The following is a 25,780-nucleotide window of genomic DNA, read 5'->3' as shown; positions in this document are numbered from 1 at the left end:
TACACTTGAGTAGATGTGGCTCACTGCCGGCTGTTTCTATCTTTGTTGTCTATGCACCAACATCCAATTATGGTGAAGGAGAAATTGAGAAGTTCTAAATGGAGCTGGAGAAGTTCTATAAAGAAGACCACACCTTCTACGAGATCATTGTCAGTGATTTTAATGCCAAGATAGGACCAAGAAGATCGGCCAATGAACTCCACATCAGGACCCATGGCCTAGAATGGAACGAACAGGATGACAGACTGTCTGAGTTCAACATGTCAACCAAAACCATCCATGGTAACTTACAGTTCCAAAAGACCAAATTAAACGTTGTACATGGGAGTCTCCCAGTGGATGGTTCCACAATGAAATAGACCACATCATATTCAATCAATGGTTTTGCCTGACTGATGTTGCTGTTGTCCCAAAATTCCAAAACCACCATCTCCTTCGTGCAAAATTCTACTTCACAGAGCAGGAAGAAAGGAATGCAAAGTTTAAGAAGAGAACTCTTGGGGCTGGAGTGATAGCACAGCTGGTAGGGCATTTGCCTTGCACATAGATTCAACCTGAGTTCGATTCCCAGCATCCCATATGGTCCCCTGAGCACCACTAGGGGTAATTCCTGAGTGCAGAGCCAGGAGTAACCCCTATGCATCACTGGGTGTGACCCCCAAAAAGCAAAAAAAAAAAAGAGAGAACTCTCAGAACGACCACCAACTGGGAGCTCTTTGATAGCCATGTCCACTTGCCCACATACCAAATTCTGCAGGATGGATATGTCGTCCAATGCACTATCCATTGCGCCACAGAGCCCAATGTTCTCCCTTCCAAAATCCAACACGCCATCTCATAGCTAAAGAAACAAAGAGCACCTGGCCCAAAGTCAGACCTGAACACCTGAAGAACTTACCGTCAGTACTCATCAATACACTGGCTTGGCTCTTCACACGCTACCTGTCTGAATGCAAGGTTCCGTCCCAGTGGAAAACCAGCAGGACTGTACTACTATACAAGAAGGGAGACATCCATGACACTGGCAACTATCGCCCAATCTGCCTATTGTCTGTCATCTACAAGCTGTTCTCTCGAGTCATCCTAAATAGGATTGGCAGAACACTTGATGAAGGACAACCATGCGAGCTAGCCGGGTTCTGAAAAGGATTCAGCACCATCGACCATATCCACACGATAACCAAGCTCATTGAGGTTTCTCGGGAGTTCAAGATGACACACTATCTAACATTCGTTGATTTAAAGAAGGCCTTTGATTCTGTTGGGACAGAAGCGGTCATTGAAGCCCTAGTCAATCAGGGAGTTCAAACTCAATACATCAGGATCCTCCGTGAGCTGTATTACGGATTCAATACCAGGATCTCACCATTCTACAAAGAAGTAATCATCCATGTCAAGAAAGGGTGATACTATTTCACCAAAACTCTTTAATGCCACCCTCGAGAACGTCATGCGACAACTGGAATGGGAAGGAATGGGAGTGAAGATAGATGGTCGGCAACTATATCACCTCCGCTTTGCTGATGACATCGTTCTAATAACACCAAACATCAGCCAAGCGGCACAAATGCTGACCACTTCAACCATGAGTGATGAAAGGTCGGATTACAGCTGAATCTCACAAAGACAATGTTCATGAGAAACAGTCTTTTTCCTGATGTTCCATTCACTCTCAGCGGAACGACCATCTCCAAAGCAAAAGTTATATATACCTAGGTCGAGAAGTCAACGTGACAAATGACCTGGCACCTGATATACGCAGGAGGAAGAGAGCAGTTTGGAATGCCTTCAAGACCGTTGAAGAAATAACTAAGAGGACAAAGAACCTCCAGGTCTGAGCACATCTCTTCAATTCCACTGTTCTTCCCATATTAACATATGCCCCAGAGACCTGGGGCCTACGAAAACAGGATGAGAACACTATTCGGGTCTCTCAAAGAGGAATCAAAAGAGCTATGCTTGGAGTATCACGCTTCTCTCAAATGAGAGATAGAATCCAGAGTTCCGATCTCCATCATTGCTCAAGAATCAGGGATGCTGTCTCATTTGCCAAGGCATCAAAAATCAGATGGGCTGGACACGTAATGAGAATTAGAGACGACCGCTGGACTAGAGCCATTACTGACTGGATTCCACGGGACATCAAAAGATAGTGTGGACGCCTACCTACGAGCTGGTCAGACTTTTTTTGTCAAGACCCTGAATGATCGGTTTCAGGCTCTTCATGTTCCTAGAGAGAGCAGATGCTATTGGGCTACACTAGCATGCAACAGGGATGAATGGAGACATTACTGGCGCCCGCTCGAGCAAATCGATGAGTAACGGGGATGAGTAATGGGGTATCAAGTGATATATATATATATATATATATATATCATCACTCCAGCGGGTAGGGCGTTTGCCTTGCATGTAGCCAACCTGGGCGACCCAGGTTCAGTTCCTCCATCGTGCTTGGAGGGCCCAGCAAGCTGCCGAGAGTAACTCGCTCACATGGCAAAGCCTGGCAAGTTATCCATGACGTATTCCATATGTCAAACACAGTAACAACAAGACTCAAAATGGAGACATTATGGGCCCACTTGAGCAAATCGATGAACAACAGGAGGACAGTGCTAGTGCTACGATGTCCCTCTGTTGGAAGTTTCTTATATATGACTCTTAATTATGTAAAGTTATAAGTTTTCGAGATGAAAGGATGTAATATGACAATTACATTATCATGAAGATTTATTATCATTGGTTCTGATTTTAGCTGTAAGGTTTTCCAGGGAAAATATCACACTTCTTTTGTAATTTCTGCTAACGTGATCATTTGGCAGGACTCTTGATTTTGTGAAAATCTTCGGTAGCCCACAATTAGATACTTACCCATGGAGTTATTTTGAATATGCCTCCAAAAGTAGATCTAGGATCAATTTTTCTATTAATGTCTTATGTTTGGGAGTCTCAAATACATAGGTATATAAAGTTCCAAGCATAAAGGAGTTGCTCAATTTTTTAAGGAAATTCAGAAATACTTCTTTTTCATCTTTTAAGTCAGTGGGCTAGAGTGATAGCACAGTGGGTAGTAATTCTTCTTTTTCAGCTCTTATGTCAGTGGGCTGGAGTGATAGCACAGTGGGTAAAGCATTTTTCTTGCACGTAGCCGACGCAGGTTCAAGTCTTCTGCCCTTCTTGGAGAGCCCGGCAAACTATTGACAGCATCTCGCCTGCACAGCAAAGCCTGGCAAGCTCCCTGTGACATATTCTATATGCAAAAAACAGTAACAACAAGTCTCACAATTTGTTGTGTGACATTACTGGTGACCGCTCGAGCAAATTGATGAACAATGGTGCTACAGACAGACAAGTCAGTGAGGTATTATTTTCAAGATCATTCTTCTAATGAAAGTCTATTAACTAGAGAAATATGGCTTTAGGTATAAGTTTAAATCTCCCACTGTAGCAGTCCTACCTTCAACTGAGAACTAACAAGTAATCCTGGCATTCAATGACCAACCATTGAATACTGCCAAAAAGGGTTCTGCAGTATTTAGTTTATATTAGAACATTGATTCACTTTGATTTTTCAGTATTCCTTTATTTATGGCTCCTGAGATTCAAAGTTCATAACGTACTTAAATTACAGGAAGTTTTTCTGTTTTTTTTTAAGTCTGCCAAGTTCATAAGCACTTTCTTCAATCTTTATAGATTTCTTCTCCACTTATAATACATAACAAATTGTTATTTCTCAGGTCAGTGAGATAGTACAGGAATTAGTGTGCTTGCCTTGCATGTGGTTAACCCCAGTTGGATTTTCTGCACCATATATACTGCCCCAAGCACCACCATGAGTGACATTTTAGCACAGAGCAAGAAGTAAGCCTCAAACAATATCCAGTGTGCTCCAAACACCAATCCCAAAATGGTTTTTAAAAGTTATTTCTCGGCCAGAGTTTCTAGTACAGTGTGTAGGTGTTTGCCTTGCACATGGCCCACCCAGTTTGGATTCTCAACATTGCAGATGATACACAAGCCCACCAAGAGTAATCCCTGGCTGCAGAGCCAATGGTAAGACTGAGCACTACCTAGTGTAGCCTCCAAATCAAACAATTAAATTAAACAAATAAAAAGTTATCCCATGGGGCTGGAGAGATAGCACAGTGGGTAGGGCGTTTGCCTTGCATGTGGCTGACTCGGGTTCGATTCCCAGCATCCCATATGGTCCCCTGAGCACCGCCAGGAGAAACTCCTGAGTGCAGATCCAGGAGTAACCTCTGTGCATTGCCGGGTGTGACCTAAAAAAGCAAAAAAATAAAAGTAATCCCTCATGGGGCCGGAGAGATAGTACAGCAGGTAGGGCATTTGCCTTGCATGCGGCTTACCTGGGTTTGATTCCCAGCATCCTAGATGGTCCCCTGAGCACTGCCAGGAGAAATTCCTGACTTCAGAGACAGAAATAACCCCTGAACATTGCTGGGTGTGGCTACCCCACCACATTCAAAAGGTTATCCCTAATATTATCTGTTCTGTAATAATATAATAATAGTTTGGATGTCCAAACTCTCAATGGTTTAGATTATTTGTAGGCAAAAACATTAGAATATTCCATCATATTATTAATGAAAGAGTGAATAAAAATGAAATTTATCAATTAAACTTAAATATAATTAAGAATTTAAAATAAACTGAACTTCAGCTATAAAAAACTTAAGAGTAAACACTTTTACTATTTTTTTAAAGATCGAAAGGTCTCACAAAGTTTTAATGAAACATTCACAAGTTAATAAAATAAAACACACATTAGTGAAAGGAAATAATTATTTTTACTAGTGTATAAAATTGAGAATATAAAAAGAGATTACTTCGGGTAGGGCGTTCGCCTTACAAGCGGCCAACATGGCCGACGCGAGTTCGATTCCTCCGCCCCTCTCGGAGAGCCCGGCAAGCTACCGAGAGTATTCGATATGCCAGACACAGTAACAACAAAGTCTCCAATGGAGACGTTACTGGGCCCGCTCGAGCAAATCGACGATCAACGGGAGGGCCTTTCCTTTCACTTATTTAAATAAAACATAAAATGGAGGTATCAATATCAACACTTATTTCTTAGTAAACTAGCATTTTTTCTGTCCAAATATTTTTCTGTCCAAATATTTCCAAATGTTAGACATGTAGCACAAAATTTATTCCTTGTTTAAAATTCTAAAAATCCAAAACAAGTACAACGCTTAACATTTCCTGCTCAGAATTTTCATTGCCCCTGCTTTCTTACTATAAAGTAGAAGAGTTCAACATTTAAACTATTTTAAAAAAATTTAAGTTGTGTCATTGATCTTACCATTTATGAGTGCCAAATCTTATTAACTGGCATATTAGCACTTTAAAGTTTTGCCAATAAATAGGAACAAAAAAGATCAATAATAATATTTTAATTGAATTACATGGATGAATACAATATTACAAAATATCAATAAGACATTAGCTTTTCCCACTTTCCATAAATCAGTCTAATGTAAACACTCTGTATTTCTTTTCCACTTCTATCTACATAAATATTGTCATTTATTCCCCAGAATTCAATCCTGATAATATTTTTTAAAAAATCATCAAAGTAGGTAAAGGGATATACTTGATAATCTTTCAGTATATGTATTGCAAACCATAATACGAGAGAGAGAGAGAGAAGAGAGGGAGAGGGAGAGAGAGAGAGAGAGAGAGAGAGAGAGAGAGAGAGAGAGAGAGAGAGAGAGAGAAAGTGCCTGCCATAGAGATGGCAGAAAGGAAGGTCGGGAGAGAAACTGGGAACAGTGGTGGTGGGAAATGTACGCTGGTGAAGAGACAGGTGTTAGAACACTGTATGATTGAACCCAATTATGAGCAACTTTCCAACGGTGTATCTCACAGTGATTCAATTTAAAAACTAAATTTTAAAAAATCTTCAAAGCATTTAAGAAAATTATGAAAACCTGACTAAACATTTTAGCTAAGAAAGAAAATATAATGATTAAGATAATTACTGAAAAAAATATGATGCTCAGGTTGCCTGCTACAGCATTTCAAACACTTGATTTTTCACTTAAAGATCATTAAAAGATAAAGTATTATCTTTTCATGGGAAAACTTAACTTATCAAACTGAAAAATCTAAACAGAATTCAGGTCTCAAAATTTAAACAGAAATACTTATTATATATTCCAGAAGCTAACGAGGCTATAAAAATGAGGAAAAAAGTATTTCTTTTCATGTTCATCTTCTAATTAGAGAAGGTATCTTTCAGTTTCAATTATTTGGCCAGATAAAAGAAGGGGCTATTAACCCTATCACAGGGTTTTTAATTGAGCAATTTCACTTAGATGAGGGGAAACAACATAATGAATATAATACATGTCAATATTATATAGTGAATATAATAAATTACTTTAAAATATAACTTTAGAAAAAAGGGATTATGATGACTAAACTGGAATGTCCTTGGTAAAATCATGCAATAGTAAATTTCAAGCAGAAATGTGGGCTAGATTTCACACCCTTCTAGAAGCCTTCATGGAAAATCACAGAGCAGTGCAATAAGAGCTCAGTCAAACTTTTAAGAACAGAAGCAGTAAAACAGGTGGAATGAGGAAAACACACTCTAAAAATCCAACTGATGTGCGCAGCTATAGGGTTGGTCCCCAGATTAAGGCAGAGTTGAGCTATAGTACAGGCAGAGAGCACAGGGATAAAAGTGCTTACTTTGCATGTGGATAATAACGGTTCTTCCATGGCATCGCATGTGGTCTCCAAGCACCACTATAAATGGCCCAAGCAGAGAGTCAGGAGAAACCCTTGAGCACTTCCACGTGTAGCCCAACTACTACCCACCTCTCCTCAAAAGATGTATTTGTGCAGGCTGGAGAGAGAGAGACTCAATGTCCTAAGTGCATGCTTTACCTGTCTGTGGTAGGCCCAAATTTGATCCCCATCACCCTGAGCACAGAGCCAGGATAAGTCCCTGGTCCTTGCCAGGTGTGGCCTAAAACAACCAACAGCAACAAAAGTAGTATGTTTTGAATAAGAGAATAAATCGAAGTAGAGGAGAATTGTTACTGGGTATGACTACCAGATTTTGCCCGATGACCCTGAGTGATGGAAAGAAAAAAGTAGATTGGTTCAAACCTGGCCTGTGGTCCAACATTCCATTTTACTTCTCTTTTTTTCCCACACTGGGCATTCTTTTATCTTTTTTCATCTTTTCTTATTTATTCTTTTTTTCTGAGGGGTAATGGGGTACCCTGTGGTGCTCAGGAGAATGGTGTTCAGAAAACCACGACCTGCCAAGGCTCGCCAGTCTCCTGACTGTCAAACATGCTCAGATTGTTAAGTGATCTCTCTGGCCCCACACTGAGCTTTCTTTGTTTGTTTGGGGGCTCAGGGATTACTCCTGGCTCTGCACTCAGTAAAATTTCCTGGCAGTACTATATGGGATGCTGGGGAACAAACCTGGGTCGAATGCATGAAAGGCAATTTCCGACATGCTATACTACCTCTCAACTCCACACTGGGCATTTTTTATTTTTTCTACTATTCTTAGCCAAGTGCAGAGTTGTAGGTTAATCTCATCTGAGTTAGCCAATATTTAATATAATTTCCATGTTAGCATCACATCCCTTTTCTGCAATTCTACTTCTGCTTGAGCAAGAAGGCCAGTGTTTCTCGGTATCTCTCTCCCTCTATCTGAGAAACTATTGTTCTTTCCCTGGCCATAGATGGAACTTTCCTATATCTGACTATCAGGCCTGCTTGGCTGACTCTTCCACAGAGTAACCCATCTACCCCTCTCAACACATACTTGCTTTAACCAGCCTCAGTCTTTCAGCATTGACCATTATTCTAGATTCCTCACATGAGGCCTGAGGCCTGACTGAATCTCAAGGTTTAAGAAAGAAATGCACAATCACTGTGAAGATTTTAAGCAATAGAGTAACATATATCAGAGGAAATCGTTCTTTTTTGAAGAGGTAAGATGAGGGCACTTTTACCCTCCTTGTGAATGTTTAAGAATTTATAAAAATATTCTCAATTGAACACAATCAAAAAGCCTTTTAAGCATGTTGCTTTTATAGAATTAAGAACTGATAACTTAATTATTTTGTGAAAAGAGTACTTTTCAGGATATCTATTGTTATAATAAAAATTTAATATCCATTATATTGCTAAGTATCATTTTAACTCAAAAATCTGTGGAAACACTTGGAAGAACTTGGAGAATTAAAATTTCTAGATAATTCAGACAAACAGGGACCATCACTGGTCACAGGAAAGACATGTGTTTATTCTTTAACAATTAATCATAGGCCACTAAACCTTGTTGATCTTTGGATACAATCTTAGGTTACAGGAAAGCAAAGAAGCCTTTGGAGTGGGGAACAAGAATCATAACATATACCATGTTTTCACTGTGTTGAGATGGCTTACTGGTGCATTCAATGAGGGGTTAAATGTTCATTTCCTAGTAGCTTCTTACACGCCACAGTTTTAAAATCAAGAATCACCTCAAAGATAAGGTACTGAATTACAATTGGCATAAATATGTTACTTATAATTATAGATCATCATATATTTTCTGTATAGAATTGCATACATATATTTGTATGTATGATTAACACAGCAGTCTAAAAAATTATGCTCATAAAAAAATAAACCTTCCACCGGCAACCCTGTCAGGAAATGTCAAGTTAAAAGTTTAACATTATGCCTCGGGCTTTAGCACTTTGGACCATGGACAGACCAAAAGAAAAGTAAATCCCATAATCAATGTGTGTTTGGGTTCTATCAGTAGGATCTGGTTTTATGCTAATTATTGTGACAGTAGAAGGGAAAATACATTATCTAAAGGAATCGTAAATGTTGTTCCAGTCTATTAGGATCTGAAAGGAATTGACAAATTAGCTGTTTAATTCTAATTTTTTAAATTCTTCTTCATGAAATAATTTAAGTCTAGCTGCAAAGATTTTCTTTTCTATTCCATATGAAAAATATAGTGTGACAAGATTTTATTCATGTAAAGCATTGTTATTACAGTTGAATGAACATATATTTAAAATTCAATGTGTTCTATTGACTGAAAGTTAAATACACAAAAAGGTATATGAATCTGGGCTTCTGTCCAAAGGCACCAAAAGACTATTGCTGGTACATTCAAATTATTAATTGACCCAGAGACTTGTGAAAATAGCCAAGAAAAGCATCATCTACATCAAAGCTGGGTGCTTGTGTGTCTCTCATATATTTTTCCTGGTATAAACTGTTACTTACCTGTGGATAGAAAAGACAAATCTGAACGACAAAAATATATTACAAATTTTAAAGAAAAGCAAAAACAGAATAGCTAAGAACAGGAGTCTTCATTTGTGTGTCTCTGGATCGTTGCTCTGTCGGAGCTTAAGAAGACGGTGGCCGGATGTGGCGTCATCTCAGAGTCCCATCTGGGTGGGGGAAAGGAGAAGGGCCCGATCCTCCCCTGTCCCGTGAGGCTTGGGATTTGCCACCACTGCCACTTGTATCTGGAGCTTCTCCCTGACTTCTAGAAAATGATGGCTGCTGGGACTCCTAGAGGGCAGGCGAAAGGACAGCACCAGCAACTGCCCCAGTCTGGAGCAGCCCAGCGAAAACAGCCAATTGCTAGTCCAAAGCCGTCTCTGCAAGAAGTTGCTTGGGTCCGAGATTCATTTGTGTGTCCAGAGCAGGAGTCTTCTTTTTTAACCTTTATCTTATATAAACTTAGCCTTGAAATCGTTAGCCAATCTCCTAAGCCTCATATTTCTCTGTACCATTAGCACCATCTCATTTTTCTCTATACCATTAGCATCATTGCAACACTGACCTCACCTGACTGACCTGCCCAAAAAAGGGAGATGTGGTTCACCATAGCACTTCCTCTTCCTAGGAACTCAGGAAGATTCCCTGTTTTCCCAGCCTTCCTTGTATTAAGACTGGGGTTCATTTGCCTAAATTTTGCTAAGAAAATAGAAATGATTTAGTAATTTCAAAAATAGTTTAATAAATTCAGTGAGAATTTATAACTCTCTCTTCTTGTCCTGAGACATGATTAGCAGCCCGACTTGAGCAGGAGCAGCAATAATATATGAAAGCAGCATTGTTGTCTTTGTCATCACTTGTAGGAGAGCCTTAGAACAACCAACATTATCCAAGCTTGGTCAGCAAGTTGTAAACCGTCTTTTATAAATCTGCTACAATTTTAAAGTTTACTTATTATGACACCATAATAGTTTATTCACTAATAAAAGGACTAAATGAGACAATAAAATGTACTTCTGTTATATAGCAACGTGTTATACAGGGATCATTAGTAATGGTAATGGAAAGCTTGTGAAAATTGTAATAACTTTGAAGTTCTTTTTACATTTTTACCATTGCATTAGCAATGTAAAGACTTCCTGAAAGGTAGAAAGCCGTCACTATAAGTAAAGCACAAATTTACTTGAGAAACTAGAGCTGTTTCTGCCTTTAGCATATAAAGGGTATATAGTCGCATGTAAATTTTAAGAAGCATTTCAGATTAAGTGTTTGGACAACGGAGACCCCATAGTCTACCTTAACTTAAATGAACTGAGTTAATGACACTGAGTTATTTCTACTAGTGCATGGAAATATTTAAAATCCTGCCCCAAGGTGAAGTTAAAAGGCAATTTAGAGTTTCTACTTTAAAATAAGAAATAAAAGGAAACTCTATCAGTCTTTAAATTTTATACATTATCTCTTTTCTAAACTACATTTTAAAAGAACAATAAATTGCTAAGTTTTTATGAATAATACAATTTTGTACACAGTGATATTATCTAAATCACATAATCAAGTGTTACTTATATAGAATTGGGGTAGTGTGTAGAAATTCCGTTTGAGAATGTGAAAAGAACTCAATGTACTATTATGATTATTTTGGTGGTGTCAAAATTTTAATCAAAATAATTAGTAAATCAATAAATTTTCCCCTTTCGGCACTTTTGAAGGGATATTCAAGTCAATGAGAATTGTTGATTAAATACAAGAGAGTCACATCAACTCAGCTTCTCCTTATTGGATGATTACTCACTATTACTGCACAAATATCATTAACAAGATTGAAAAGATTTGTCTTAAAACCAGAAGGTAAAAAATCTATTCAAAGGAGCTAAAAATATTTCTTAAATTTAATTTTTAAATGCTGCTTTCAAAAAATCAGACATGTATTTTATAGCAATCTTGACATCTCAACTAGTGCATAAATGAATTTAAACCTGTCAATGACCTACTTTAATGAAAGAAATCACAGTCATTTTAAATACTTATAATTTACCTTTATAATATCAAGTTGCAAATTTTAGAATCAAAAGTTAGAAATTATGATGAATAACTGCATTTAGCAAAATCAACCATGTAAAAGAGGACAGTAAAGTATGTACTTAAGAGAAGTAGAAAACTTTGCCAATTCTTAAATTTCTTGTCATTGCCCAATTTTACAGCATATCTTACTATCTATTTCATCTAGAAAATAAAAAGACAGAGCAAGAACAATATGAAAAGAGGAAGATTGAGGGAGTGAGGCAAGAAATCAATATATTCAGTTGGATCTTAAATTAAAAAGACAGTAGGATGGGACTAAGAGAGTTTTAATGTTCCAACTTGAAAAAAACCAGCATTTACAGGACTTTAGTATAAAGAATCCTGAGGTCAGGAATCTCTCCCTTTCTCATCTTATTTTGATCACTTTCCTCCCTAAACAGGTGAGAATGAAAAGCAAAGTGATATAAGTGCTTACTTTCAATTGCTTCAAGTATAGATTATCACAAAGGTAAAAATAAAGTTTGACAAGAAAATAGTATCCCATATTAAAAGAAAACCCACTTAAAATAAAACTTAGGCACACTTAAGGCAGTATTATTAAAGTTATTTTCTAGAATAATCATTTTTGTGATGTTGCCTATAGCTAAATCAATTTTCCTTTAAAGTAACAAAGAATTTAAAACATATCAGTGTGGTTTTTGTAGTAATAAAGGAGTATATTAAGTAAAATGATATTCAGGACTTACCACCTCCTCCTCCAAGAAGACTGGCATTTGCTGTTTAAAACAAACAAATAAAAAAAATTAAATAACATAAAAATATAGTATACCAAGGTAGCGTAATAAAAAGCAGATAACAATCATATTTTTACATAAGCTCACAATATGTACTTTCGTGTATAAAAAAAGATTTACTCAGATGATATGGAAATATATGGAAATATGTACATTTTTGTTTGGTTTTTGGTTGGGAGCCACACCTGGCAATGCTCAGGAATTAATCCTCGTAGTGCTCAGGGGACCATTTAGGTGGCTGAAGATTGAACTCCAGTTGACTGAGAGTAAGTCAAGCACCCAACAAAATATTTAATACTGTAATTTTTTTATCTGAAATGGCAACTTTTACAATGTGCTTCCCATTTTTTTGTGTGTGTTTACTAGTTAGGGGGTCACTTGCCGCGGTGTGCAGTGCTGACTGCTGGCTCTGCCATCTGGGGCCTGGGGGACTTAGGAGATCATCTATTGCAGTACTAAACCCAGGTCAGCTATGTGCAGCCAAGTGCTTTACCCACTATGCCACTGCTCAGGCCCATATTTTGTGAATCCTTTAATTATAATGAAGTACATATTGCAATCTTTTCACTTCCCATTCTTTATCTATCTTAATCATTGAGCTTCTTTTTTTTACCAATTAGAGAAAGAACAATTTATTCTATTCCACAAAGTTTATTCCACAAAGTTCTGTATTTCACTGGCATTATCTCATGATGATAATAATAATAATAATAATAATAATAATAATAATAATATTTGCAGCCGCACGGCATCTTATCATCTCATTCTTACTTTGGACAACCTGGCAGGCTACCGAATGTAACCTGCCCACATGGCAGAGTCTGGCAAACTCCCCGTGGTGTACCCAATATGCCAAATACCAGTAACAATGATGGGTCTCATTCTCCTAACCCTGAAAGAGCCTTGAATATGGCACTTTTTAAAATCTCAGGGCTAGGACAAAGGAGACGTTACTGGTGCCTACTCGAGGCAATCGACGAACAACAGGATGATCGTGATCGTGATGGTGATATCTCATGCCACTATATAAAATGAAACAAAAATAAGATAAAATTAAAGGAAATCATGTAACAATATAAATAAAAAGGCCCTCCCGTTGATCGTCGATTTGCTCGAGTGGGCCCAGTAACGTCTCCATTGGAGACTTTGTTGTTACTGTGTCTGGCATATCGAATACTCTCGGTAGCTTGCCGGGCTCTCCGAGAGGGGCGGAGGAATCGAACTCGGGTCGGCCATGTTGGCCGCATGTAAGGCGGACACCCTACCCACTGTGCTATCGCTCCAGCCCAACAATATAAATAATATGTGTGAAAATTAACATTCTTTATTTAGTCAGTTTCAATAATTTTAAATGACACTGTATAAAAAGGCTTAAGAACTAAATGCCATTTTAAAAAGTAATCTCAAGGTACCACAGCAAGTACTAACTCTTAAATAGGAGTTATAATTATGTTTTGCATTAGCTTTTCATTGAGGAAAATAGGTTTTAATTATCTTTATAAAACAATGCTGTGCTATTAAGTATCCATTTTTCACTAATCTAACACATTCACTGATAACAAATGATAAGGAGAATGTAAAACAATTCCATTTGAAATTCAGAAGTCAATTTTTCAGACGTATCTGGTAAAAGCTCCTGACAAAATTTATGAAAACTTATGTCTACTTTATCTAGTCATTGTAACTGCCAGAAAATAAAAATCAATAGATAATGCACTGAGTTTATACCACAAAGTTGTGTCTCACTCATACATACACTGTATGTTACAATATAGAGAGTATGTGTGAAAACTAACACTGTTTATATTTGTGTGTGGCACAACCCAGGAAGGATACAATAAATAATTTCAGAAGAGGATAAAGTTGCTCTGGCAGAAATTTTAGTGGATGTCCACAGACAATTCATTAATAAGTGCATATGGAATGTCAACGAATCCATCAGACAGTTAAATAATGGGTCAGTTTTGAGTACAAGAGCCAGGAACTGGAGAGAATACAGTGAGTATGATGCTTGATTTGTACATAGCCAACCTGGGATTCAATCTCTGGAAAGCCATATGATCGATCTGCTAAGCTGAGCCCCACCAGGAATGATCCCTGAGCATAGAGCCAGAAGTAAGCACTAAGCTCCACCAAATATGGCTCCCCAATGAAAAGCAGAACAAAAATGAAAAATGGCCCATAGGTAAAATAGTTTCCATGAGGAACATGTGCGATGCCTTGCTGCAATGTTACAGAGAATATAATGAAAATGTAAAAGAGCAAATAACTTTGAAAGTTTTTTTTCAAGATACTAATAATAGAGTATGAAATCTTTTCCACGTACAGGACCATCTAATTGCTGTTTTTGCCTTTCAGTGCTTTTATCATAGTATGGACTGATTAGCAATGTCACTAATAAACTGTAAACAAAACTCATTGGTGTCAGAATGTCTTCTGCTACCCTATCATCTCAGATCCCTAAACCTCTTCACAGTACAGAGGTGTATGTAGTGCTTTCTAGTGTTTAATGTCCTGTCAAACATCAAACTTGGTAAGTGTGGATGTAGTAATTCTTTACAGGGGATGGAGCAAATTTGTTGTGAATTCTATTGTGATTACATTGTCCTTACTGGATGGGGAAACAATGATCACAATTGTCTTCTGACTAATCCAAACACTTTCTAGCGCCACAGAAATAAGTAAGGGGTGAAATGCTTGCTTTGCCTGTGGCTGACTGGTTGGAATCACTGGCACCACTTCCGTAGTCTCTAGAGTACTGAAGGGACTGATACTTCAGCACAGAGCGTGGAATAAACCCTGATCATTGTTGGCTGTGGCCTCCACAGACACACAAAACAAAGGGGAAAAAATCACTTTCTAAAACCTTACTACATGAATTATAGAACCACCTGGCTTTTCACACTGCTGCTATTTAAAAAAAAATGGATCTAACTGAAACCTTCTTCCCTATCTATCTGTCAGTGATCCAGATCCCTGATGCTCCATTTTCTGTCTTCCAATTTTCACACATAAAGTAAAAGAAGGCATTCCAGTAACAAATGGTAACACTGAATAGTAGTTTTTCATCCAAACCATTATTCTCTCAAACACAACAATAATATGTATTCTAATTTTTGTCTCTATTTTTCTCAATAAAAGTGGACATCTCCTATTTTGGGAGCACAGCCCAAGGCCATCTGTTCAACCAGTAGATGTAGGTTGAGTTGAGAGTAGGTGTAGAATCTAGAATTGCAATCCAGAGAACCATCAAGTCACTTTATATCAAATGTTTGCTCATGTTCAGATCAAAGCAGATCTGGCTTCATCAATATAGAACTTATTTTATTAAAGTGTGGCATTCTTTTATATGGTACCCAATATAAATTAATTCATGTGTATTAATTTATACCTTAAAATAATTTCATGTGTAATACCACTCATGCAATGGAACCAGTCAAAGCTACATAAGCAGTCACAGGAATCCTAAAACTGATATGACTTATCTAAAGAATCTCTCAAATAGAAATATATAAGCATGGCAAGAGACCCATGATATATTCAATATGCCAAACACAGTAACAAGTCTCACAATGGAGACGTTACTTGGCCCACTCGAGCAAATCGATGAACAATGGGAGGACAGTTCTACAGTGCTAAAAAACATAATTTTGTAAGTTGAAAGAACATAACTTTTCTAAATCAAAAGTAACATCAATGCAGACAAGTATATATAAAGCACTATTATGAGTTCTAATATCACTTTACCTTCACAAAGTTCCCTATACATATATACCTGACTTAGCTTTTATAGTCTGGTGAATTAATATTAGTTATTCTATTTTATAAAAGTTAACAGGACTGTGGGGTGTCTACAATTAATACTCATTTAACTTCTATTTGATCATTTTCAATCAATTGTGCTATATTCCAATTAATTGGAATCCTTTAAAGACAAAACCCAAGTTTAATAGTTGAACTGCATCTAATAAGCTCTCAATACATATTTTCTAATAGTGAGTTAATTGGAAAATTTAGTCCAATTTCTTTATTGACATATTTGTTTAGCGAAGTGTGTAGAAATAAAAAGCTTTGATCTTTTTTCCCCAGAAAAATCAAGGTCTATTGAAGAAACCTTTACATTTGGAAGTTCTTGGTGATTAAGAATATGTCAAATAAATTTCTATATGTTGCCCCTACAGAAGTTGTTTGCTAAAGGAAATTTTAGACATGGAGTAATCTAAAATTCACAGAAAAAGAAAAGAAGAAAATACATTTAAAAAACCTTAAAATTTTTGAACATGATTCCAGTTCTTCTACTATAAGATTTTAAGTATCTTCTCTAAACAACAATATTTTTCACTCATGTTTACCTGAACAGAACATCCCTTTTACTGAGCCAGAAAAAACAAATCAGTGGTAAAGTGCTTGCCTTAAATGAGACCTATCCGATTTAATTTCTGACATAGCATATGCACTGTAAGGAGTCATTCCTGAGCACAGAGTCAAGACTAAGCCCTAAGTACTGTTGGGTGTACCTTCATACTCTTTGCCTCAAAAAAAAATTCACTTACTCCACCAAAATATAAATAAAATAGGAAAAAAATCACTACTTACACCTAATTCAAAATTGTGAATATGGCAATTTAAACACTTAATATTTATAGATGATGCTTTTTTCTTCTACTTGAACTCAGTTTACAGCTTTCTAATTGAAATCATCAAATCACTACAAGTTAAAATATCTATTTTAACATTATCAAGACAAAACTAATGAACAAATAAAGCAGACTAATAAGAACAACAAAGTTGTTTAAAAGAGAGTATAAAATATTCCAATAAAGTATGGAAACAAGACTTTTTATGGCAAACATATGTAGCTTATATAGATGTTGCTTTGTAATGTGGTATACATGAAATATACATAACATTACAAGCCAATGTCACAGCAATTAAAAAATTAGAAAAATGCCAAAACTAAAAGAAAAGTGAATACAATGTAGAAATTTGGAAAAGGATAACTGTAATGAAAAACAATACTAATGGAAATGGCCAATAGTGTCTTTATATTTCTCTCAAAATTTAAATGGATCATTATACTGCACTGTAGCACTGTTCTCCCGTTGTTCATTGATTTGCTCAAGCCAGTACCAGTAGCATCTCCATTGTGAGACTTGTTGTTACTTCTTTTGGCATATTAAATACATCAGCGGTAGCTAGGGCGTTTGCCTCACATGCAGCCAACCTGGGTTTGATTCCTCCACCCCTCTCGGAAAGCCTAGCAAGCTACCAAGAGTATTCCACCCGCACGGTGCACATTATACTATTTTCTAAAAATTGTTTTTTAATGATCCTGAATCTGTGTATGTTCTTCAGTATATAATTATAATCAATTTGTGGATCAAATCATAAAACTAAAATTAATATACGCTACAAGTAGTGTTTATCACTGAAAGTTCCCAAAAGGTATGTATGCCACAATATTACTAGAAATGTTAGACAAAGCTATAATTTGGAGCATCTTTAATCCTAAAACATCAAACTCCTTTTTGGTCTATACAGCTAAGTAAATGTTTAATTCTGTCTCTATTACTAAATATCTAGGTTGTTTGGACAAATCATAGTCAGTTTTTATTTATATTTCTCCATTAAAGACGTTAAGGCAATTCAGAGATGGAAGCAGTTTTCAAATATTTCAGATTTATTCATTACAAGACGCTAACAACTAGGATTTGAAATAATTTCTGAAGCTAAATCTGGTCTTGGTGAAAAGAATAACACGATCAGTTTTGTTGTGGTATTAACAGTTTTGTTCACATTTAAGAGTGGGGAAGGGTGAATAAGAAGGTGGTATGTAGGCTGGAAAATAGTACAGAGGGTAGGGCAATGGTCTTCCACTCAGCTGACCTCGGCTTGGCCCCCAGCACCAAATAGGATATGCTGAACCTTGCCAGAAGTGATCCCTGAGCACAAAGCCAGGAATAAGCCCATGGCCCAAAAGAACAACAAAGAAATGCAACATGCATTCTATCTCTGTCTCTCCACACACAGAGAAAATCCTGGTCATGGTCCTCCCATTGTTCATCGGTTTGCTTGAGCGGGCCCAGTAACATCTCCATCATGAGACTTGTTGTTACTGTGTTTTGGCATATCGAGTACGTCAAGGGTAGCTTGCCAGGCTCTGCCGTGCGGGTGAGATACTCTCGGAAGCTTGCCGGGCTCTCCGAGAGGGGCGGAGGAATCGAACTCGGGCCGGCCATGTTGGCTGCGTGCAAGGCAAATGCCCTTCTGCTGTGCTATCGCTAGATGTATAAATATGTAACACATGTCTACATACAAACAGGAATCCAAATATTGGACTAGATAACATCATTTATCTTTGAATATTATAAAATCTTATTGAATGATCTTTTAAAAGAGTAACAATGGTTAACCTAACTGAACCTTTGTATTCCTAATAGCTCCTGCAGTTTATAAGCTGAAATGTCCAGTCTATGAAGTTATCCAGAACTATAAGAAGTAACCCATGTCAACTATGAGCCAAAATGATAAATGTGCGGAATCATTTTCTATTCCACTAGCCCCCTAAATTTCTATTTTTTTCCACAATAGTTATTTATTTTCCTATTCCATGTTCACCCCTATCCAGGATTGTCTGTCAAACAAGGAACAGTTTGAGGGATTAGTCTTGAAACATTGATTAAAACTATTTATGCAGGGCTTTTGCTTTTTTGATGTTATAGAGGAAATTATTGTTGCTTTTATCCTAACAGAATCCTGACCAGCTAGTTTAGTTTATTTATTCTGATTTCTTAGTACAATAAAGCACATGGATGTCAAATTTATGTGGCAAATACTTCCCCAGGACCTCTACTTAAAACAGCATTTCATTCCTGTTATCTTGAAAGAACTCAAAAGACAAACTATCACCTTTTAGAATGGCATATATTATATTTCCTACAATTTCAAATGTAAAATAAGAAGTGCTAAAAATCTGTTATGCTTAAAATCCAAAGCATGCTCTAAAATCACTTTACACAAAGAACAACCCTCTCAACTGACAGTTATGGAAATACAATCTATACAAATATAGGCATCAATTTGGTAACCATTTGTGCTTCCAACCTTCTTAGATTTACTCATTTTAAACAAAATCGATGGAATGCCAGAGGTTTGGGGCAATGGTATAATTTCCTGCTTTGAAGCTGACAGAGAAGAATTAAGAGTAGGCTAAACTACCTCACATGTAGAAACCAGGCATAAATTCATGATTAATACTTCACAATTCATGCTATAAAATTCAAAAGAACCACTGATTATTTTAGGACCTTTATGGTTTGCATAATGCACTGTTAAGCCCAAATCAGAATATGAGTTCTACTACTGATAAATAAGTGAAGGAACGACTTAAAAAGCTCAACTAGGGCTACAGCAATAGTACAGCAGGTGGGGCATTAGCCTTGCATGCAGCTGACCAGGGTTCAATTCCCGGCATCCCATACGGTCCCCTGAGTACCACCAAGAGTAATTCCTGAGTACAGAACCAAGAGGAACCCCTAAACATTGCCAGGTGTGACCTCGAAAGCAAAAAGTAAATAAATAAAACGTTCTACTGAGAGTAATGACAAATATAACCGAATGGAATTATTCTCATTAAAGAGAGAGGATGTGAAACTGCACCCCAACTCCCCAAACTGTATAGTCCAACTATCATTCTGGGTACTTGGTGACTGCTAGAAATACAGCAGCTTGGAAGAAAAGTCACTGATTCATTTTATTCTTTCATTTTGAAATGATTTAAGTTAAAGAAGACCAAAGAAGCTAGGTAACTTGTCTCGGATCAGACTGGAACCTACAATTACTATCAATTTTAAAATGCAACTATGGGTATGTAGATATGTATATATAGTTTGCATATATTATATATGTGTAATACATGATATTGCTTCAGAAATGACGTCAAAGATTGTAAGAGAACACGATGTGCATGAATCTATAGAGAGCCATACTGAAGATCACTTAATTGTTAAAAGATGAACAAAGCAGTGGCTGTTCCTACAGTTCTGTATGCAATGCAACTAATGCAGAATGAGAGGAATTAGCATATGCCTCTATGTATCAGTCATCCTTCTTGACACTGTGTTCTGAATTAATTATAATTTTTGATAACTATAATACTGGCTTCGTTACAAAAATGGGATTACATAAGTAACCCAATCTGGGGCTTTCTGAAGAGTGAATAAGCATGTCTAAATAGAGAAAAACTTGGTTCAAATGTATATTCACTTTGTGGTTGTAATGATAAAAGACATGAACAGCAGTTATAACTTGTCTCTGACAAGGATGGTTTTGAATACAAATCAATTCTCAACTTGAAAAATGAGAGATGTATTTATTTATGGGAATATGATATACTTTTAGTCTGATTAAAACATAAGTCAGAACATGCACCTTCATTTACACACTTCTTGGGGAAACTAATTTGTTTTAATAAAACCAGACTGCATCTTTTTTTAAAGTTTTATGTGCTTTCCTTATTTCATCTTTCTGAAATAAAATCTTTTCTCCAATAAAAAAAATTGGAAGGCATTTATGAAAAAGGGTTAATTTGAGCTTACTGTTTAATTTAACAGCAAAAGAATAATTCTTAGTCATTGCAAATAGGTGGGAAAAAGGAAATGTGAAAAAACCTCAAAGGAAAAGACAGTGAAAGCTAAAAGAGATGCACATAATTGCTACCTTGAAAACATTCATTATATTCAGCTGTAAAATTCAAAAAAGCGCTCACATTTGTTTCTGTCAAAGTATCATGCACAATTCTTGGCACAGGGAAGATAAAGAATAAATATTTACTAAATAAATTAACAGAAGACAGCAAGATGAGAGAAAGATGGGGCTAGAGAGATACTAGGACAAGGAAGGATCTTGCCTTTTATGCAGCTGACCTGGGTTCAAGCACAGCACCATATATGGTCTTTGAGCACTGTCAGGAGCGATCCCTGAACATAGACTCTAGGTAAGTTCTTAGAACAGAAATGTGTGTGGAAGAAGGAGAAAGAAGTAGAGGAGAACAAGAATAAAAAGAAGAGGAGGAAGAGCGAGAAGGAGGAAAACAAAAATCATACTTTTTAAAAAAATTTTATTAGTGAAACATCATACTTTTGAAATAAATAAGGACTTTTGTCCTCACTCTGAATTATCTTGTGAAATACTATCCTTTAAAGTTTGAGGATGAAAACTAGGGTTTATGCAGAGAGGAAAGGAGAAAATTTAAAGGGAAATGTTGAAAAATAATTCAGTAAGTCTATAAAGAAAAAGAGAGTCAATACCTTTCATTTTACAACCAATTTTGCTCTTTCTTGACTAATTTGGTTACTTAGTTTAAAAATAACGTTGGCCATATTCCACCAGATAGGCTTCATTTTACCTCTCAAACCCCATTGTATAATTCTATCCAAGGAAATTGGTCTCTCTCAATGACATCAGTGATCATCTTACCTTCTGGCTCTGCTTGACTATCCAGTCAAGAAACCGTTGTAGGATCTGCTTGTATAGATAAGAACAAGTTAAAGGTTTCTATTTCCCTGGTTTCACTCCCTGATTTCACTCCTTGTCAGTTTACCTTGAGCTTACTATGTTGGTGAATAAAGGTCATCACTTGAAAACAAGATTTAACCTAAAGCAAGCTTCTCTCTTGGGTTTTGATATTTTCTCTCTCTCTTCACTCTTTAATCTAAAACGAGAAATATCTGTACTCTTAGTGATTTCTGGAGCTATAGCACAACGGGTAGAGCATTTGCCATGCACGCAGCCAACCTGGCTGACCCAGGTTCGATTCCTCTGCCCCTCTTGGAGAGCCCATCAGGCTACCGAGAGTATCTCGCCCACACGGCAAAGCCTGGCAAGCTACCCATGATGTATTCGATATACCAAATATAGTAACAAGTGTCACAATGAAGACGTTACTGGACCTGCTCGAGCAAATCAATGAACAACGGGAGGACAGTGACAGTGATTTCTGATCCCTAGAGAAACACTTAAGGTTCTCCTATAGCCTTCCCTCCCCTAAATATTCTAATTTGATTGTCTAGATTCCTTTGCGACTATGATTAAAAGGATGCTTTTATCTTTTGTTTGCTTGGGGAGCATACCCTGCTGTACTCAGGATTTATTCCTGTGCTTAGGGATGACTCCTGACAGGGTTTTGGAGGTCAATAATGTGTGTCAGGTACTGAAATAAGTCAACTGAGTGCCATACCCCTAAATTATGTCTTCAAGCCCCTAAGCCTTGCATCACTCTCCAATTAACTGTTAGCACAGAACTCCTTTTTTCCCTACCACTTTATTCAAACATCGTGGCTTACAAAGTTGTTCATGATGATGTGTTCCAGAATTCAATATTCTAGTACTAATCCTACCACCACTGTCACCTTCCCGCCACCACTGTCTCCATTTTTCCAACCAACCCTCAAGCCTGTCCCTGTAGTAGCCCCAGAATAATTTATTTTTATATTAATTGTTACTGCAAATGGCTAATGAAACGATAGAAAAATATTTCTGTAGATTAAGAGGTTTTTAAATGATTACATCTCACCATTTGGACGTTACACCAAAGTATTATCATTGGTGAGATGCAGATTCTTTTTTCTTGAAATTTTCTTCTTGGGTATCCTTCAGATTGTTGTTTATAAAACAATAAATTCTACTATAAAGATTACCATGAAATCAGGTTTTCTTATTTCTTAATACATTATGGCTCTAATTAATAAAACAATATGCAACACATTATAGTGTTTTTGTGTGTAAGTGAAACTACTCTATTATTGATGGACAACTAAGCTGCTTCTAGTTTGGACATTATATGCAATGTTCGAGTAAAATTCAGTGTGAAGATATGCATATTGCTACATATTGGTGTTCCTATCCTAAAACATTGATGATAGAACAAAACTTCCAAAGAATTTATTGTTAAAAGTGAGTTTAGTTAAGGGAATTAATACAATTATTAAACATAATCAAAATGAGCAAAAATATGCCTTCCATTTATGTACTCTGGATGGTGCATAAGCTTCAGTATTATTTGATGTCTAAGTGATCTGAATCAAAATGTCTTGATATATTGATGAGGTTTCTTGAATTCCTACAATTGAACCTCAAGCTACTAAGTCTGAATACTATTAAATTTTATGGCATCAATGTACAAAGTTACTACACCTCAGTAACACCAAAGTACTCACAACTGTCCACCCTCTCCAATCTCTCTCTTATGTCATCTCTAGGTTTTGGAAAAATCTCCATACTATATTCTACAGAGGTTAAACCAAAAAGCATTGCCACCAACATTGAATGAGGATTCATTTTTCCATCACATCCCCACTAATCCTGGTTAATTCTCATCTTTAATATGTCCTTATTCTTACTTGTGTGAGATTGTTTCACATTATTGTTTTGATTTACACTTCTCTAAAAATTAATGACAATGAATATTTTTTCCATGTCCTTATAGGACATCTGAAAGTCCTCAGTGACCTTTTTTTTTTTTATACAACTGAAGTGTGCTGGATTACAAATGAGCTGACCTGGCTTTCCAGTCACCCTAGTGCAATGTTTAGATCATCAGACGGCACTGATCTAAACTACTTGCACCAAATTTGGTCTTGTGACACAGCCAACTTATAAAACTTTTAAATGAATTCTTCTATGACTCATGTCTATCAGAGAGTCATGCTCTGAATCAGCAAGCCACTGGACAGGCTGACACATATTTTAGTAAGCTTATCAAGGTAGAAAATATATTACCCACCAAAAAAAAAAAAAGAAGTAAACACATCATGATGACAATTTTTTCTTAGCTATTATTTTTCAAGTAGTGTTTAGCATTGATCTGTATGGTATATGTCATTCTCCCAACAACTTTGTAAAGTGAGAGTTTTACTTTCCTTATAACAGAAGAGGAAGCTAAAGCTAAAGTGACACAAAACTTCTTTATCCAAAATAGGTAAATTACAGTTGGTAAATTAAGTATTCATTTCAATATCTGAACCCCTAACCAATGCTTTTAACAGTATGCCAGACTGTCTTGTACAAAATTATTTCATTTTACCATACAATTATTTTAATGGATATACCAATTCTATAACAACAGACTCAATGTATTCCAGTAACATTGAAGTGAAACATTATTAGCTTCTTAAATCCAAATCTATAAAAGATAGAAGTTACATATATCATACCACTGCTAATAATAAAGGCAAATATATTTATAATTTCATGTTATTGAATAACATTATTACAAATTAAATGTAACTCAGACCTCATAAAATAAAAATTTGTCTATATATAAAAGTGCCCTTAAAGTATTATATTAAGTAAGTAAAGTCAGTAAAGTAAAGGCCCTCCCGTTGATCATCGGTTTGCTCGAGCAGGCCCAATAACGTCTCCATTGGAGACTTTGTTGTTACTATGTCTGGCATATCGAATACTCTCGGTAGCTTGCCGGGCTCTCAGAGAGGGGCGGAGGAATTGAACTCGGGGCCCTGGAGCACAGTGGGTAGGGCGTTCGCCTTACAAGCGGCCAACATGGCCGACCCAAGTTCGATTATATTAAGATTCTGATAAAATTTAAGGCTGATATTAAAAAAATTAAAATTATCCATACAATTATATGAGAAATGTAAAAAAATACAGAAATTATTGCTGCAAGTGAATTATATAAAATTAGGAGCAAGAGAAGTAACCTCAAGAGTGTTTCTGGCCCTCTGCTCAAAACACCTCAGCCGCCAACCTGGAGAAATGCTTGGTCTGGATAAGGACTGGAAAAATCCACTAGAGTCCACAGGCAGCATTAACACAAGCATCTCAGTAGCTCACAAGGCACCTGACAAGCTGCACCTGGATTCCACTTGATCTCTACAGCTGGGGAACTGGTCCCCACTACCTGAGGACCATGAACTCAGGCAGGAGTTAACAATTGTTTATTTCAGGAAAAGGAAAGTCAGTCCTAACTTCTAAGTCTTCCAGGAACATTGCTGTCATTCAAGGAAAATAATTTCAAGAGGATATTAAATATTGGAGTAAAACAGTTTTATTTAAATAAACTTATTTACACAAAAGTAAGGAAAGAGAAAGAAGGATACATGTTGAAGAAAGAACTCAGACATCTTCAGAGCAGAAAAAGCAAGTAGTACACTTCTCATGTTGAGATATGAGCCAGTCTCCCCGATGAAGAGTGCCTATTGTGCCTTTACAAAGTTGATGATACAGGAGAGATTTTTCCAACCCATTTCTGCCTGGGTAAGAGTCAAGAAAGCAAGCTTTTGACTCTTTGTCCACCATCCTTTTCTGAGTGGTGCTTCATTTTCTCCACCTCTCATGATTTTATTATTTACTTCTCAAAGGCATGTGGTCTTCAAGTCTTTGAACTAATTCAGAGATAGATGATTTCTTCTTAATTTTATTATTTCTAGAATCTCATTACCAGAGCCCCCTTATCTATCATCTTTCTGCTTACTACACTACTATCAAAGAAGCTATTTCACAATTAACAAGGCTTCAACTTGAGTTAAATGTATTAAAAATAATGATAACATATTAATTTTGGCTTTAAATTATAAGATTCAATTGGTTAATCTGTTATAGGTTTAAGGTAAAATACATAAAATAAGATAAATAACTTCTGTGATTTGTCCTATATTTTATTTAAT

At 36.6% G+C, this 25,780-nt stretch overlaps 1 protein-coding gene across 2 annotated transcripts in view; it reads right to left on the bottom strand.

Annotated features, from left to right (window-relative positions):
- MACROD2 (mono-ADP ribosylhydrolase 2) overlaps positions 1–25,780 on the bottom strand; it is a 2,391,823-nt gene that overhangs the window by 1,902,558 nt on the left and 463,485 nt on the right. For both annotated transcript variants that reach the window (XM_056121300.1, XM_056121301.1), the window contains exon 4: positions 12,051–12,080. In XM_056121300.1, the coding sequence (XP_055977275.1) occupies positions 12,051–12,080 (30 nt within the window). The remainder of the gene's footprint in view (positions 1–12,050; positions 12,081–25,780) is intronic.

This window comes from Sorex fumeus, unplaced genomic scaffold, assembly GCF_029834395.1.
Source record: "Sorex fumeus unplaced genomic scaffold, SorFum_2.1 ptg000044l, whole genome shotgun sequence".
NCBI classification, from domain to species: Eukaryota; Metazoa; Chordata; class Mammalia; order Eulipotyphla; family Soricidae; genus Sorex; species Sorex fumeus.
The sequence above is the reverse complement of the archived record's forward strand: the minus strand, read 5'-3'. Positions and strand labels throughout refer to the sequence as shown.